The sequence below is a fragment of the Eptatretus burgeri genome, chromosome 3 (assembly GCF_056783735.1).
Source record: "Eptatretus burgeri isolate ZD-2024b chromosome 3, Ebu_testis_v1, whole genome shotgun sequence".
Taxonomy (NCBI): Eukaryota; Metazoa; Chordata; class Myxini; order Myxiniformes; family Myxinidae; genus Eptatretus; species Eptatretus burgeri.
In genome coordinates, this window is record NC_140963.1 from 93,459,008 (window position 1) to 93,476,387 (window position 17,380).

The 17,380-nt window shown below is 45.0% G+C and overlaps 2 protein-coding genes across 6 annotated transcripts in view; one reads left to right on the plus strand and one right to left on the minus strand.

The window, feature by feature from the left end:
- The window catches only part of LOC147030463 (ceramide transfer protein-like), a 49,679-nt gene extending 39,036 nt beyond the window's left edge, over nucleotides 1–10,643 (minus strand). Inside the window, exons 1-2 of the mRNA XM_085874550.1 lie at nucleotides 10,277–10,643; nucleotides 310–426 (exon numbers count right to left, since the gene is read on the minus strand). Of these exons, the coding sequence (XP_085730676.1) occupies nucleotides 310–426; nucleotides 10,277–10,510 (351 nt within the window). The 5' untranslated portion in view covers nucleotides 10,511–10,643. The remainder of the gene's footprint in view (nucleotides 1–309; nucleotides 427–10,276) is intronic.
- Nucleotides 10,644–10,919: 276 nt separating this feature from the next.
- Nucleotides 10,920–17,380, plus strand: part of POLK (DNA polymerase kappa) — a 65,668-nt gene continuing 59,207 nt past the window's right edge. For 4 of the 5 annotated variants that reach the window (XR_015056379.1, XM_085874536.1, XM_085874538.1 and 1 more), the window contains exon 1: nucleotides 10,920–11,018. The gene's annotated coding sequence lies outside the window, so the exon portion shown is untranslated. The remainder of the gene's footprint in view (nucleotides 11,019–17,380) is intronic. The other variant, XM_085874537.1, reaches the window with a different exon arrangement.

The window sequence follows — 17,380 nt, forward strand, 5'->3', positions numbered from 1 at the left end:
CTCTTATTTCTGCAGCATCCCTCAGCTGCCTGCCTGCTCTTTATTCACTGCAACTCCTCTCCAGGGAAACGGTCATCATCAAGTAGTGAAGTAGCGCAGAGACACCGGGCTCTTAGTGCATTGCGATGATGCATAAATAATAGGCATTTAAAGCTTCCATTTAGTAGTGAATAATATAAAAGTTAGACGAGTTCAGAGTGATATTGTTGACTCTTGAAAGATATTGAGCTAGTCATTCAGTTTAGATGGAAAGTGACGCTATAATTAGGACAGTGCGACACGGACCGTTACGTTAAAACCCCCACCCACCTTGTGCATTTCCAAGGCATCGATCCATTGCTGTCTGTGTTCAGGGTCCTCTGCCCGAAAGTACCAGATACTGTCATTCACGCTGATATCAAACCGACACTCGTCAAACTCGTGGGGCTACGAGAGGGGAACAAAGTTGTAAGAATTAAAGTTTCTGTTTGCTGAATATTTCAATAAAAAAGTGTCTCCACACATACATCTTTCAAAATAAGCAACATCGACTCACTAGGCCAGATTGTTGAAAGGAGCCAATTGAGACGTCTTCCGCCCACCCTCTCCCGATCACAATTCTTACCAACACCTCGTTTCAAATTGAATTATTCCACATGCAATTTTAAGTATTAAAACCAATAGATGTCAAATGTCCATCCTCATTTCCCCTTTCTCAGGTGCATAAACATTTCACTTATCCACACGCAGCTTTCGATCAGCCGGACCAACCCATATAAAAGTTCACAGAGGGCCATCCCTCGAGTTACCTCTCCCATTACTATATATATATATATATATATATATATATATATATATATATATATATATATATATATATATATATATATATATATATATATATATATATTAGGGTGGTCCAAAAATACAAACTTCAACTTTTCAAATGTGCTTTTTTATTTTTTGGTTCGACTTGGGAAGAAAAAAAATTGAGTGAAGTTTCACTTGATTTCAACAGATTTTACCACTGTCACATGACCCCTGTTGTTTTGTGCCATGACTTCAAACTGTGACTGAACTGTACAGAGTTGTGGGTTTATATATCAGCTTGGTGATCTTTTTGAGGTTAATATAAACCGCTTCACTGCAGAAGCAATATTTTTAGGAGTGCAGCAACTAAACAGGAAGGATTCTTGTTTTATTTTGGATTTAACTGTCAAACAGCCACAATGCTATAATTCATGGATTCAGAGACTGGAACACTGTATTTTTCACACCCTGTGTGACAGTGGTTAATAAAGCCGTACATGAACCATATTTGATACCAATACTTTTCTTATTAATACGAAGCATTTTAGGAAAAAGCACCTTGAGAAAGTCCTCTTTTTGGTTTCGGTGTACCAGTAAGGACCACATGTATGTATATATATATATATATATATATATATATATATATATATATATATATATATATATATATATATATATATATATATATATATGAAGTCCCTGTCAAAGCTCTTATAACATTGTGTACCAAAGCTAGTAAAGAAGAAGTGATGACCTGACCGAAAGCGATGATATAATTAGATGCAATACATCAACAACTTAACCTGGAACATGCTATTGTGACTTTGTAAGTGCATATCCAAACATATTGATGAACAGAAATTCAAATCTTTGATGACTACTGGGGGTGGTAAGTGTGGGAAAATAAGGAATACTTTTTCAAAACGTAAGATAAGTGGAGAGGATGGAAATGGAAAAGAAAGATGTGAAGAGGTAGTATTGGTGAACAAAAGGAAAGAGGGATTCAAAGGGCATACTGGCTGAGAAGTGGTTGTGGTGAAGGTTATTCCGGAGAGTTCCAAGTTTCCATTATATTTACAAAAGAATATCAGAGATAAGTGGGTTATCAAATTAATCTCATTTAAAGCTATAATATAAAAGGAGCTCTGTCTCGGCGTGCCTGTGTCTGTCTGTCCGTCATCAATTGTCCTATAGGCCCTAAGGCTCATGGCATCAAGTGCATTGATCACATGCAGGACAAGGACATTATTAGATGTCCATCTACTTTGTTATTCATTACAACCACATCAGCAGACAATGGATAAACATGTATATGGTAAATGGGATTTGAATCTTGGTTCACAGCACCAAGACAACAGCTCAAGTGAGAATGCCAAACAGGCTAAACCAAATTAAATTCAAACATATCCAAAGAAGAGAATTGCAAGGATTTTTAGTTTATTTTTAAATTAAAGGTATTAATGCTCATATAAAGGACAGTAATCAAATGGTAACAACAATCATTGCTTACCAAAGAGTAGACATTTTGTGGGCCTCCCTGTAACCAAGCAATGTGATTGCAGATTTCCCAGCAAGCACACCTTTTGAAATTATGAATCATACACACAAATAGAGACAAGTCATTCACAGTTTACAGGGTGCACAATGTACGAGTCGACGCTTCTGAAGCAAGAGCATTTGCAATAGGATATTTTCGAAGGGAATGTAAAAATTATGAGCTTATCTGGAATTAAAATTCCAGATAATGTATCGTCATCGCGTACCGTCCATCCGTCTCCTATTTAGACTTCTCCGGCCAAACCATGAGGCTGATTGGGATAAAATTTGGCGGCAACGTTCCTCTCCTTGCTGGTAACAGGGATTGCAAAGCTCGTTCCGGTCACGTGACTTTAAGTAGGTCAAAATGGCCGACTTAGTAAATTTTTGGGAAAATCGTGTAAATTCTTTGAAAAATCTTCTCCAGAACCACCATTCAGAATGCTGCCAAATAATGGTTACAGCATCAAGATAGGGTCCTGATGTTAAATTGCTGAGGCCATACCGATCACGTGACCGGAAGTGTGTCAAAATGGCGGTCGTGCAAATTCCTTACAAAATCTTCTTTTCAGAGCCACCAATCAGAATGCTACTAAATTTGCGTTACAACATTAGCCCAGGGAAGGGATGCTAAATTGCGCAAGTCATGCTGATCACGTGACCAGAAAGGTGTCAAAATGGCCGACAGCCAATTTTTGGGAAAAATCATATAAATTCCTTCAAAAATCTTCTCCAGAACCACCAGTCAGAATGCCACAAAATTTGGGTCATAACATTAGGACACGGTCCTGATGTTAAATTGTGGAGGCCATGCAGATCACGTGACCGGAAGTGTGTCAAAATGGCGGTTGTGCAAATTCCTTACAAAATCTTTTTCTCGAGACCCATCAGCCAGAATGTGACCAAATTTGGGTTGCAACATTAGGCCAGGGTGGGAATCGGAATAAAATTGTAGAAGTCATGCTGATCACATGACCAGAAGTGTGTCAAAAGGGCCGACCGTCAACTTTTGGGAAAAAAATCACATTAATTCCTATAAAAATCTTCTTTTCCAGACCTACCAGTCGGAATGTTACCAAATTTGGGTTACAACATTAGGTCAGCACCCAGATAAGCTACAGCTTCAGTTGTCCTATTTTTATTTTTCTTCCATTTGATTAATCAAAATACACAATTATATCGCACACATGGTAACTCGCTCTGCAAAAATTATTCCGAGTTGGTTCTTGTTATGACGTATTCAAAGCATAACGGGATCCAATTTATTAAAGCGCACAAAACAAAGCTTTACCAACAATTTGCAATTCATTTCACACCACCTGGAAATATCACTACTACTCCTAGTAGTAGTAACTGGTAGTAGTTAGTTTCCCCGAAGATAATATGTAACTGACGATTTCAATACTATTTTTACAATCATTTTTCAGATTCAATGCATCATCACATTTTAACTTGTGGATTGTAATTTTGCTGCAAATAATACAAGGCTTACAAAGTTATATGTCAGTCTAGTCTAATATACAATTATTTTGACGAAAAGGAAATGTCGGTCCCCTGACTTTTGGACCACTCGCATCCAAAAATACATTGAAACATCTTGCTACATATACAAGGTGTGGCACAAACATGGGGCAGATTTCAGTGTGGAATAATTCTATGATAATGAAGGTAATTATGTTTCTTTCTTTTCAGGATGTATCAAACGAATTGGAGATTAAAATCAATTAATCCTCGGGGATGGCAAATTGGACACGTGAACAACTAGCATTTTTGGTTGAGCAGTATTTCTTCCAGAGATATTCTACGATTTGGGCACAAAGAGAATTCAGAAGTCATTTCCAAATTCGTGATGCACCATCAAGAAAAGTAATAAACAGATGTGTGGAGAGCTTCCTTGAAACATCAAAATGGGGCAAATACATGCGGCATCGCAAGGCTGTGCATGGAAATGTTGCGAGGGCATTTTCTTGGAAAGCTGATCTCCAGATTTGGAGATGTGTTCTCCAAATCTGGGGGTTCTACAAATTAAAGCTGATCCAGGTTCCTACTGATGACTCCATCTTTACTCTTTACTTCTTCGGGTTCCTTCTTGATCTTCCATTACATTATGTTTGTACCATATCCTGATGCTGTGTGGACTGTGCTTCCCCGCTGACAGACCTCCGATAGCTTGTACATGTTGCTGCGTTTGAGCCTGGGGAGTAAGTGCTGAAATCTGTCTGGGTTCTTCCTGACATCTTTGTTCCTTTCACATTTCTTTCTTCTATTTTTTTTTTTTTTTTACACAATTCTTTTTCTCCATTCTAATTCTTGCTTTTTCTTCTCTTTTATCTTTTACTCTCTATTCCTCTCCTTCTTTATCTATCTCTCTAAGGAGAAGTGAATTCTTGCAGAAATTTTTTCTGTGAGGCTCACTTGGCTGCACCTGGGTGGGTTTGAAGGTTGTGGAGTAGCGGTTGAAACTAGAATCCTATCCAGGTTCCTCCTGATGACTCCATGTTTGCTCTTTACTTCTTCGGGTTCCTTCTTGGTCTTCTGTTTCATTATCCACCAAGGGGGACATTTAACTGACATTTTCAAGACCTAGTGTGTTGCGAAGAAAGGCCAATGCCTGTACTTTACAAATGTTAATAACAGTCAAACAAATGACATCATAGCGTCAAACTTTTGACAGATCTGGAAAGCACTTATCAAGCGCTTTCATACGAGGTATTACTCGATATGGCATCTAAGATTTCAAAATTTGACCTTGGGGTCAAAAACTTTCGACCTCCAGCGCTAACCATAAAGGTCAAGGCCGATCGCCACCAAAAATTAATCAGCTGAGTGCCAGACCATGAACTATATTCCCATGAAGTTTGAAGACGATCCGATCAAAATTACTCAAAAAATAAGGGTTTCGTCGACTCCCCTGATTTGTGAGAAAGTGACCTTGACCTTGAAAATTTTATGCGCTGAAAGTGACCTCTATAGGCCTCGATATGCGAAGTTACAAAAATTTCCAATGATAACTGTGCTCTGCAGAGTGATCGATACGTGATTTCAGACAAACAAAAAAAAAATAAAAAATAAAAAACATACAAGCTGACTAACATATCTTACAAAAACTTTGTTTTGGCAAGATAATAAATAACTTCTGTTATTAAAAGATATTTCCATTTCAAACATGTCCCATCTTTTTGCCACACCCTGTACTTTTACGTTGAAAAATAAAGGTTGGCGCATCGTGGACCACTGTATCTCATTTGACAGAAGTTTTGAATACTTCTCATAGGTACCGTAAACACAACTACACTCCCCCCAAAAACTAAAAACGAGAACAGCACTTGGTAGTGCGCAGACCACCACCACCAGGCTGAACATTTTACATTTTGGATCCCACTGGTAGGCTGGATCTGGATTTGAATCTGTACCAAAATCGAATTGGTTTGTTCTTCTCATCTATCCAACTCGCATATCATTTTTGCTCCCATCTCTCAATGGTGAATAATCACTTCAAAAATCATTGTACCCAGATCCGGATATGCACCAAAATCGAATCAATTCAGTCTTGTCGCACACCCAACCTGCCCATCAAATTACGTCCGAATCCGTTCACAACTTTTTGAGATATCCTGCTCAGACAGACAGACAAACAAGAAGAAGTCGCCGTGCAGAGCACGATACTTGCAAAATCCATTAAACAAAATTGACCTCAAAAATAATTGTTGGTTGAATTCAATGACCAAATATGCAAATCCTCTTCAAATTTCAAGTGAATTGGATGAAAACTGACAATTTTAGAAACTTGGCCAATGGTGACCTTTTGGCCGATGTTGACCTAAAAAAAAAAAAAAAAAAAAAAAAATTGTGGTTGAATTCAGTGACCTGAAATATAAATCCTCTTCAAATTTCAAGTCAATCGGATGAAAATTGAAGACTTTAGAAATACTACCTTAGTTGTTGACCTTTGGCTGATGCTGTCCTTTTGACCTCAAAAACAATTAAATAGGCTTCTTGCTTATGCCAAACTCTACCACGTGGTGATGTTTCGTGAAGATTGGTCTAAAATTGCAACCTGTAGGCACCAAACAGACAGACAAACAGAAAGACAGACAAACAGAGACAGAATAACAAAATTGACGAACCAATATACTTGAAAAAATCTTCGATTTTGCAAATAACAAACAGACAGACAGAAAAAGGTGAAATCATAACCTCCTTCATCTTTGGTTTCGGAGGTAATAAAACACACTTGGACAGAGAGAGGGACACAACACACACACACACACACACACACACACACACACACACACACACACACACACACACACACACACACACACACACACACACACACACACACACACACACACACACACACACACACACACACACACACACACACACACACACACACACACACACACACACACACACAACATGATCAAGTGCACATTTTCCAACAACACCTGCTATAAGCAGTTTGCAAAAAACATGCGGATTCTGATTGTGATGCACCACACTGTGTTTCAGAGCGTCAGTGCTGCCAAAGCAGTTGTTTCTTGGCAAGGATTATACAGGGTGGTTTGTCATTGCCTTCCCAGCAAGATTTAGGGCAGGAATTAAGGAATTTGGCCATGATGCAGGCGATGGCTCGCCTACTCTTTGTGAAAGACACCGTGGGGTTTTTAACATCCACCGACTAATTCTGGCGGACGGGACACAGGTTTAACATCCATCCTCGGGACGGCACAAACATTGATGAATCCCCCGTCCTGCCTGTGAAACGCTGGCGTAGCCGTTTATAGCTGGGCCGAGATACAAACCCAGGCTAGACGGCCGAGAGGAGTGTGTGCATACATACTTGGAGGCCATTGCAACACAACAACAAAATAAACACAACAGATGTTTGAAAGAACAAGTGTTTTGTAAACAAACACAAAAAAAAACCAGAACAACACGTAAGTGACCTGTGTGCTAAAAGACAAACAATGTATCGTCAAGGAGTTTTCTTCATAACACATGACAAAATGAGTACACAATCATGGTTGGCATGACAACGATGACTTCCCCGCTAATCTTATTACTACATCTGGCTGCGGTCACATGACGCCGATGACGTGCTCTGCACACAAAGGACGATAAACAGAACTTTCCTCCTTTCAATTTCAGAATGAGAAACACATCATGTACAGTTTTCAAAAAAACAGGGACAAATTACACAAACATGGACAAACAGGTGTGACATTACAAATGCCATGCAAATACATTTCACGAGCACACCAGGGGGATAGTCCTGCATTTCCAGGTAGTTATAAAGAGATTCTCTCTTGTAATAGTTTTACAGGTTGGTGCACAAGTTCATCAAGTAATTGCTGCTACAGGATGACAGCTCAGTGAAAGATAACAAATAATTGGAAAAAAATAAGTTAAAAGGAAATCCAGTGAAAGCATTATGAGGGCGAACAGGATGGCCGACACCTTGAGGTTTGGACGAACACTCACACCTGAGCTGTCTAACCTGGGTTTGTCCAAGGTTCAACAATCTTATATATTATTTCCGAGTTTGTGGTTTCGTGTCGCGCTATCTTCGACTTTGTTCTGCGCTCGAGTAACGTGATATTCGGCTTACATTATCTCAAAGACCATATGAGGTGCATGGTACAAAACAAAGTAAATAAAATGGTTCTGAAACAGTGAAATCGTATTCCACTTACTGCATAAAAGTAAAATTACTACTGATACTCTGCATCAGTTCCTTTCTCACACACACCCACCCCAACATGTCGCGCAGAGCGCGGGTTATGCTAGTCATTATAATTAAATTGAAATGAAGTTGTTCCTCAATCGTGGAAGGACGTCTGCAGACAGATGTGCTTCACCCCGCTTTGCGCGTCACACGTGGGGTAATAAAGGGGGGTAAGCAAGAGTCCTCTGACGAGTTATGAGGTGGGGGGGGGGGTTGAGGGTTTGGGTGGGGGGAGGGGGGAGAGACAGGTTATTCCACTTCAGGTCAGATGCCAACCAGGTACAATATTAATTTCTTATAGAGAAAGTAACAGCTGAGTAAACAGATATAGACAATACAAATCAATTAATTAAAATGGAACGGACAAGTCTAACTAAATTGGTGTCCTAATTGTCATCAACTTCGACCGTTTTGGGGACAAAACCCAGGAGGAAACAGCCAGGTTAAGGTGTGCACAGTCACACAAGCTGAAATATCCTGCCGTGGTGTGCAAAGAAAACACACACAAACACACGCACGCTCAGACACACGCACGCACGTTCACACACGAGCACGCACAGACACACGCACGTACAGACACACGAACGATCAGACACGCGCATGCACAGACACACGCTCAGACACACACACAGACACATGCACACAGACACACGCACACAGACACACGCACACAGACACAGACACACGCACGCTCAGACACGCGCACACAGACACACGCATACAGACACACGCACGCTCAGACACGCGCACGTACAGACACACACACGATCAGACACACGCACACAGACACACGCTCAGACACACGCACGCTCAGACACACGCACACTCAGACACGCGCACGTACAGACACACACACGATCAGACACACACACGATCAGACACACGCACACAGACACACACACACGCTCAGACACACGCACACAGACACACGCACGTACAGACACACGCACGATCAGACACACGCACGATCAGACACACGCACGATCAGACACACGCACGATCAGACACACACACACAGACACACGCTCAGACACACGCACTCAGACACATGCACGATCAGACACACGCTCAGACACACACACAGACACACGCTCAGACACACGCACTATCAGACACACGCACGATCAGACACATGCACGATCAGACACATGCACGATCAGACACACGCTCAGACACACGCACCTGGAGCTGGAGGTGTAAGAAGACCTAGAGGTGTAAGAAGACCGAGAGGTGTAAGAAGACCTGGAGGTGTAAGAAGACCTGGAGGTGTAAGAAGACCTAGAGGTGTAAGAAGACCTAGAGGTGTAAGAAGACCTAGAGGTGTAAGAAGACCGAGAGGTGTAAGAAGACCTAGAGGTGTAAGAAGACCTGGAGGTGTAAGAAGACCTGGAGGTGTAAGAAGACCTGGAGGTGTAAGAAGACCTAGAGGTGCAAGAAGACCTGGAGGTGCAAGAAGACCTGGAGGTGCAAGAAGACCTAGAGGTGTAAGAAGACCTGGAGGTGTAAGAAGACCTAGAGGTGTAAGAAGACCTAGAGGTGTAAGAAGACCTAGAGGTGTAAGAAGACCTAGAGGTGCAAGAAGACCTAGAGGTGCAAGAAGACCTAGAGGTGTAAGAAGACCTAGAGGTGTAAGAAGACCTAGAGGTGTAAGAAGACCTCGAGGTGTAAGAAGACCTCGAGGTGTAAGAAGACCTGGAGGTACAAGAAGACCTAGAGGTGCAAGAAGACCTAGAGGTGCAAGAAGACCTAGAGGTGTAAGAAGACCTGGAGGTGTAAGAAGACCTGGAGGTGTAAGAAGACCTGGAGGTGCAAGAAGACCTAGAGGTGCAAGAAGACCTAGAGGTGTAAGAAGACCTAGAGGTGTAAGAAGACCTAGAGGTGTAAGAAGACCTAGAGGTGTAAGAAGACCTAGAGGTGTAAGAAGACCTGGAGGTGCAAGAAGACCTAGAGGTGCAAGAAGACCTAGAGGTGTAAGAAGACCTGGAGGTGCAAGAAGACCTGGAGGTGCAAGAAGACCTGGAGGTGTAAGAAGAACTAGAGGTGTAGGAAGACCTAGAGGTGTAAGAAGACCGAGAGGTGTAAGAAGACCTAGAGGTGTAAGAAGACCTAGAGGTGTAAGAAGACCGAGAGGTGTAAGAAGACCGAGAGGTGTAAGAAGACCTAGAGGTGTAAGAAGACCTAGAGGTGTAAGACCCCGAGGTTCCTTTGCACGTGGCGCACCATGACATCAGCCTTGCTCAAACAGATCGCACCGCGACAGCCGTACTCGCTCTCATCCTCGGAGCGGTAGTAGCTGAGCGTGGTCCCTCGGAGAACAACCCAGCGCTCCTGCCATCCCAGCAGGTAGTTGGTCCATTTACTGAGTGCTCCGCATTGCTCCACGGGCGGTGATTCCTCCTGGACGGCGCCCTCGTCGTCCTCCTCGGACACGTCCGATCCCTGCGTGTCCTCCATCGACGACGGACCGACTCGGGCGAGCGGAATCGACAACACTGTGGAACACGAAGAGAGTCGCGCTTCGCTCACGGGATTATTCAGGGTTTCTGTTGGGAGTGGAGAGAGCGATCAGTCAGACGAAGGGGAGGGGAATAAAATATATAAATAAATATATATATATCATAATAAAGATCATGAGGAGGAAGAAGAAGAGTCCACATGCCCGAATTACGGCTTCGTTCAGTGCGTTCCACCAGGCACGACGACACCAGGCACGACGACACAGCACTGATTTACAATCTTCACGGAATCTCTTAGTGAAATAATTTTATTGGAATATTTAAATGTTCATTCCAGTCACATTCTCAAACGGTTCACATTAATATTATGAATCAATGTGCTCCTGAGGGCACTTTGCGTGGTTCGGGTTCGCGGAAAGTCGCCATTGTGCTGCCCTCAAGGCAGTTGTACTATCTATAGAGGTAGAAACTCGATTTTCTGATCTCAACTGAATCGCAGATGGGCGGTAAGATATTTCTTGTGTCCAAATGTTATTTTCACCTTTGTTTTGTGTTTATTATGAAGTATTCTCTGTTTTAATCATTTTTAAGTCTGTGGTCTTGCTTCGTCACCTTTTGATAAACTACCCGACTGTTACTCCACATTCGAATCGTTACACAGTCAAACAAACTGGTGTTAACGAGCTCGGGGGGTTAAACTGTGGTGTCACTTGGTCGTTGGATGACACCCGATGGAATCTTAAACACTGACGACGAGCCTGAGATTTCTGTCAAATTTCGTTCTATTTCCTTCTGCCTCGTCATGGAAGAATCTTCCTTCGTTCAGTTCTGTGTTAGTGTGGACATCTGGGTGTGACGTCTCCGCAGGGTCACTGGGTGAAAAAACACGACACCACTCAAAGTCTGACTGGGTTATTTATTCACCGATAATGCAACATTACACGTGTGCACTTGGGTAAGACAAAGAAAATTTAAACACCCCCTCCACTCCCCCCCCAGACCTCCCCCCAAAACCTCTCTCCCCAAACCTCTCCCCCAAACCTCTCTCCCCAAACCTCTCCCCCCAAACCTCTCCCCAAACCTCTCCCCCAAACCTCTCCCCCAAACCTCTCCCCCAAACCTCTCCCCCAAACCGCTCCCCAAACCTCTCCCCCAAACCTCTCCCCCAAACCTCTCCCCAAACCTCTCCCCCAAACCGCTCCCCCAAACCGCTCCCCAAACCGCTCCCCAAACCGCTCTCCCCCAAACCTCTCCCCAAACCTCTCCCCCAAACCTCTCCCCAAACCTCTCCCCCAAACCTCTCCCCCAAACCGCTCTCCCCAAACCTCTCCCCCAAACCGCTCCCCCAAACCGCTCCCCCAAACCGCTCCCCAAACCGCTCTCCCCAAACCGCTCTCCCCAAACCGCTCTCCCCAAACCGCTCTCCCCAAACCGCTCTCCCCAAACCGCTCTCCCCAAACCGCTCTCCCCAAACCGCTCTCCCCAAACCGCTCTCCCCAAACCTCTTTCCCCCACCACCTCCCCCTACACCACTCCCCCTACACCACCTTCCCCCAACACCACTCCTCCCTACACCACTCCTCCCTACACCACTCCTCCCTACACCACTCCCCATACACCACTCCCCCTACACCACTCCCCCTACACCACTCCCTATACACCACTCCCCTACACCACTCCTCCCTACACCACTCCCCATACACCACTCCCCATACACCACTCCCCATACACCACTCCCCCTACACCACTCCCCCTACACCACTCCCCCTACACCACTCCCCCCTACACCACTCCCCCTACACCACTCCCCTACACCACTCCCCCTACACCACTCCCCCTACACCACTCCCCCTACACCACTCCCAATACACCACTCCCCATACACCACTCCCCATACACCACTCCCCATACACCACTCCCCATACACCACTCCCCATACACCACTCCCCATACACCACTCCCCATACACCACTCCCCATACACCACTCCCCATACACCACTCCCCATACACCACTCCCCATACACCACTCCCCATACACCACTCCCCATACACCACTCCCCGACACCACTCGCCATACACCATTCCCCCCTATGCCACTCCCCCCTACGCCACTCCCCCTACGCCACTCCCCCTACGCCACTCCCCCTACGCCACTCGCCCCAACGCCACTCGCCCCGACGCCACTCGCCCCGACGCCACTCGCCCCGACGCCACTCGCCCCGACGCCACTCGCCCCGACGCCACTCGCCCCGACGCCACTCGCCCCGACGCCACTCGCCCCGACGCCACTCGCCCCGACGCCACTCGCCCCGACGCCACTCCTCCCTACCCACCTCTCCACACCCCTCTCCCCAACTCTCTCCACACCCCTCTCCCCAACTCTCTCCACACCCCTCTCCCCAACTCTCTCCACACCCCTCCCCTCATTCACCCCTTCGCCTCACCACAGCTCTAACCACACCCCTCACCCCACTCTTTCTTTGCCCCGCCCACTCCCCCAACTGTTACCCTCATCCCTCTCCTCATCCCACCCCCTCTTATCCTCATCACATTCCTCCTCCCACCCCTCACCTATTCCTACCCCAGCAGACTCAAGCTGGGATGCAGGGGAAGGTAGACCTTCTGACACACTGAAACTGTGTTCAGACATTTTGGGTTCTGGTACTTGTTTAATACATTGGAATAGATATTGAAAGCTCAATTTCAAGAGGCTCGACATGGTTTGGAGAATGGTGTTCACAGTGATTTTGGCAAAGCTCAGTATGTTTATGTGCTGTATGTCCATTATACAATTCCACAACGACCTAGGAGGGCACTCGGTAGAGCGCACACCTCCGCCACGTAATGTCTGATCCACGAGGACATATCAAGCCCAATACATTGTTGAAATATCCAGCGATGTATTGTTTTTGGCCCGAACTCTCAATTGTGAAGAATCAATTAAAAAATTAAATAACCCTCCTATCCATATCCAGATCCGGATCTTCACCAAAATCTAATCGGTTTGTCCCTCGTCACACACCCAACCTCTCCACAAAATTTCATCCGGATCCGTCCACAACGTTTTGAGATATCTTGCACACAAACAAACAGACAGAAAGGGGCGAAAACCTAACCTCCTTCACCTTTGGTGGCGGAGGTAATAAAGTTGCCAATTCGATGAATAATGTGACTCGTGAGCCATTTATGTCCATGACCAGGATACGGTACAAATCTAGGATCGAGCACATCGATGACACGTGTAACTGGAGCCGTGTCATCGTGATACAACTTCTGCTTTAACTTGCGGTCAATAACTCTGGACAGCTCGTTAGAATGGATCAGGGCGAAGCGTATCTTTAGCATTCTACTGAACATCATCTGTGCGAGTGTGCGTCCGGTGGTTGTGCGCGGGTGTGCCCTTGATGCACAAAAAAAAAAAAACCAAACACGTGGCAACATGGTGTGCAGAGCCAACAGTCATTCACCTTCTTGTACGACTGTAGTCTTAATCACCTGGACACCTCTCTAAGCCTGACCATTCAAAGTGGGTTGAAAGGGAGCACTGCAGTACTGCTTGGTACTATTCAGTTTCAAGTCGTCCTGAAACGCAGTGTTGGTGAAACATGATCCATTATCACTAATTATACAATCGGGTAAAGCATGTGTGGCAAATATGGCACGTAAACTCTTAACCGTGGTTTCACCGCTCCAGGATGATGAGGATAAACATTATAACCACTCCGAATGAGCATCAATAACAACCAAAAACATTTTGCCCAATTATGGTACGGTGTAATCTTTGTGAATGCGAGACCATGGGTTTTGAGGGCCAGGAGCACGTGTGAAACGGTGCCTCGGGTTGGTTTCGGGTGGTAGCCTGACGCGCAGAATAATGACGAACGTAGCTCCCTAGATCCTCAGCTTTAACCGGCCACCAAACGTGGCTCCTGTCAACTGACTTCATGGATTAGTTGCAGTCAGTACTGGGATGTGATTCATGTAGTTCAAAACACACCTCATTTCAATCTTTGGGGTTGGGGGGGGGGGAGTAGGGTATAATAACCCTGTTTTCCCCACAGCAAGCAACCAGAATGTAAAGCCAGCTCGTTTTGACGAGCAGGATATGGTCTCACTTTCGTGTGGAGCTCAGAGATTACAGTTGACCATGTGCCACTGATAATAACACATTGACCATACACATTGGGTTGGATCCACATTTGTCCATGATTAAATTTGTGTGGAAGTGATTGGAGCATTATCACTGATGAGCACTCCTCGTTGACATAAAAAAACTCTCCTGGTACAGACACATCACCAGGGTGAACAGGCACTGGTAACCTACTCAAAGCATCAGCACAGATAGTCTCACTGCCTGAACGGTACCATACATTGTAACAAATTTGGAAACCTATTGCACACAACATTCTGGTCCTATAGATTAGTTAGGGACCATACATTGTAACAAATTTGGTAACCTATTGCACACAACATTCTGGTCCTATAGATTAGTTAGGGACCATACATTGTGACAAATTTGGAAACCTATTGCACACAACATCAGGTCCTATAGATTAGTTATATCGGTAAGTATGTGTTTTATACATAGTTTCCTTTCCCTTGTCTAATGGGTAAATAAATGTCCATGCGCTGTGATTTATTTTTATAGTTTGGGTCCTATTGGAAAATAAAATCAGCAACGACAACAGAAACGACCGTTGCGGCAGTGTTGCAGAGAATGAGAACAGCCCTGGGATTCTCCACGGCCCGAGTGGGGGAAGGGTCAGGCCGGCGGAGACGCATAAAGGGGGGGGCGAGAAGCTGGTCTACGGGAGAGAGCGGAGGAGAGAGCAGGAGAGAGCATAGAAGGGAGGAGAGAAGGAGCGGAAGAGCTCAAGAGCTCCGGACGAAAGAGCATTTCCCCGACCTGGACATCTCGTCTTGCTGGAGCGCTCGTCCCAGGGAGCCTGTCTGGCCGGTCATGGTCAACACCGTCCTCCTCCTCCTCAGCACAACCGAGAGCTCGAGCGACGCCAGTCCCCGCAGGGACCCCAAGGGTCGCCCGCCGGTGTCTGGGTTCGGCTCGCCTCTCGCCGGACCGACCAGCTTGAAGACCGCACGAGGCAGACAGGTCCAAGATAGGTCTCAATAAAGACCATTTTGGTCCGGTCATTTTGGGGTATTTGTGTGTGTCCTGTGGGCCCCGTCTTTAAGTAGTAAATTGTTAAAGTGATTGTGCTGTATATAATTGCAATTCTCAATAGTCGGTTTCGCTCTGCCCTTACATGCTTCCCCCATTTCCCTATTGTAAATAAATATCCTATTGTTCAATGTTTCAGCTCGTTCTCGTCCTTTCTTTTATTGACTGAGCGTGTCGCGTGCTGGGGAATTAGCAGGCCACTATCGTGGCCGTTGTAACGGGACAATCGGACCGACGGAACTCGGCGATCAAACCGCTCGGGACGCACACAGAACGAGTACGCTAAGCAGCTCGTTCCGTACGGGTGCCGTTGAGGGTGTGAAGACTCGGTAGATCGCCACGTGGTCTCTAGGTATTTTGAAGATTTGGCAAATAACCCTGTACCACGTGATGAAAATATTGACCCTTCACGGTCCAAAAAAAGGACCCGTACCCTTCGGACTTTTCCGAAGAAGTACGATCTGAATTCCGGGCGATCGGTTGAGCCGACGCTGCAGCTCCATCTCGCGGTCTTGCTCGCGGCCGACATCCGGCCCCGCAACAACATAATGGTCATAGCCTGCCAACTTCTAGATGAACACAGCTAACGTTTTGCCTCAGCAAATTCCTTTCGACACAGGGGTGATCACTGCCATTCAACACATTAACCTCAGAGTTTATGGAGATGTTCAAGAACGGTGCTCAGATTTAGAAGAAAATTGCATCAAGAGTTGAACATACCTCGGAACGCTTTTAAGCTCGGTCGTGTTCGTGGGAGTGTTAGCAGCATGGACTGCTTCAGTCGTCGACTTGTTGGGCCTTGTGCCACAAGCACTGGCAATAGGACCGAGAAATTCTACTTCTGGAATCGTAAATCTACACTCGTTTCGTTTCACTTCAACACCAGCTTTGACAAGACGTTTGGAAACTGCCTCAAGGTTACACAAGTGTTCAGCATCAGCGTGGCCAGTTCGTGTCCTTTTATAACTTAAAAACAGTAAGTTTCCTGTTTGGAATGATTTTCAATTTTGTTTGTCTGCCAGGCAGGCAGACAGAGTAAGAATATTATGTCACTCTTGTTTGCGCATGCGCAATCGGGACAAATTCAAAGCCAACGTACTGCACTGTAAAACGGCAAACTTGTCTTCCTATTCATGTTACGATTTGTGTTCAAAATATAACATTCAATTTAAATGTTGTTCGTTGATCATAAACTAATGACAGACAGACAGACGGACGGACAGACATGAACCGATTGCTTAACCCCACTTTTCGCTTTGCATGCGTGGGGTAAATTAAATAACTATTATATCAGACCTGGATTGGGATCTTTACCAAAATCAAAGCAATTGTCCTTGTCACACACCCTCCTTGTCCACCAATTCATCCAAATCCGGACCAAACTTTTTCATATATCGTGCTATGTATCGTTTTTGGCACTATTTCTCAATAATGAAGAATCACTTTCTAAACCCTAGTATCCGGATCTTCACCAAAAATCTAATCAATTTGTCCATGTCACGCACCCAACCTATCCAACAAGTTTAGTCCTTGGTTCGAAATGGGGGCTTCTGGATTGGGTCACGTCCGTCCGTGCATCCGTCCATGCGTCCATCCGCAGCCATATCTCGGACATGTATGAACCAATTTTGTTCAAACTTGGCACAAAGACTATACATGATGGTATGTTTAAGCACATCATGTTGTTT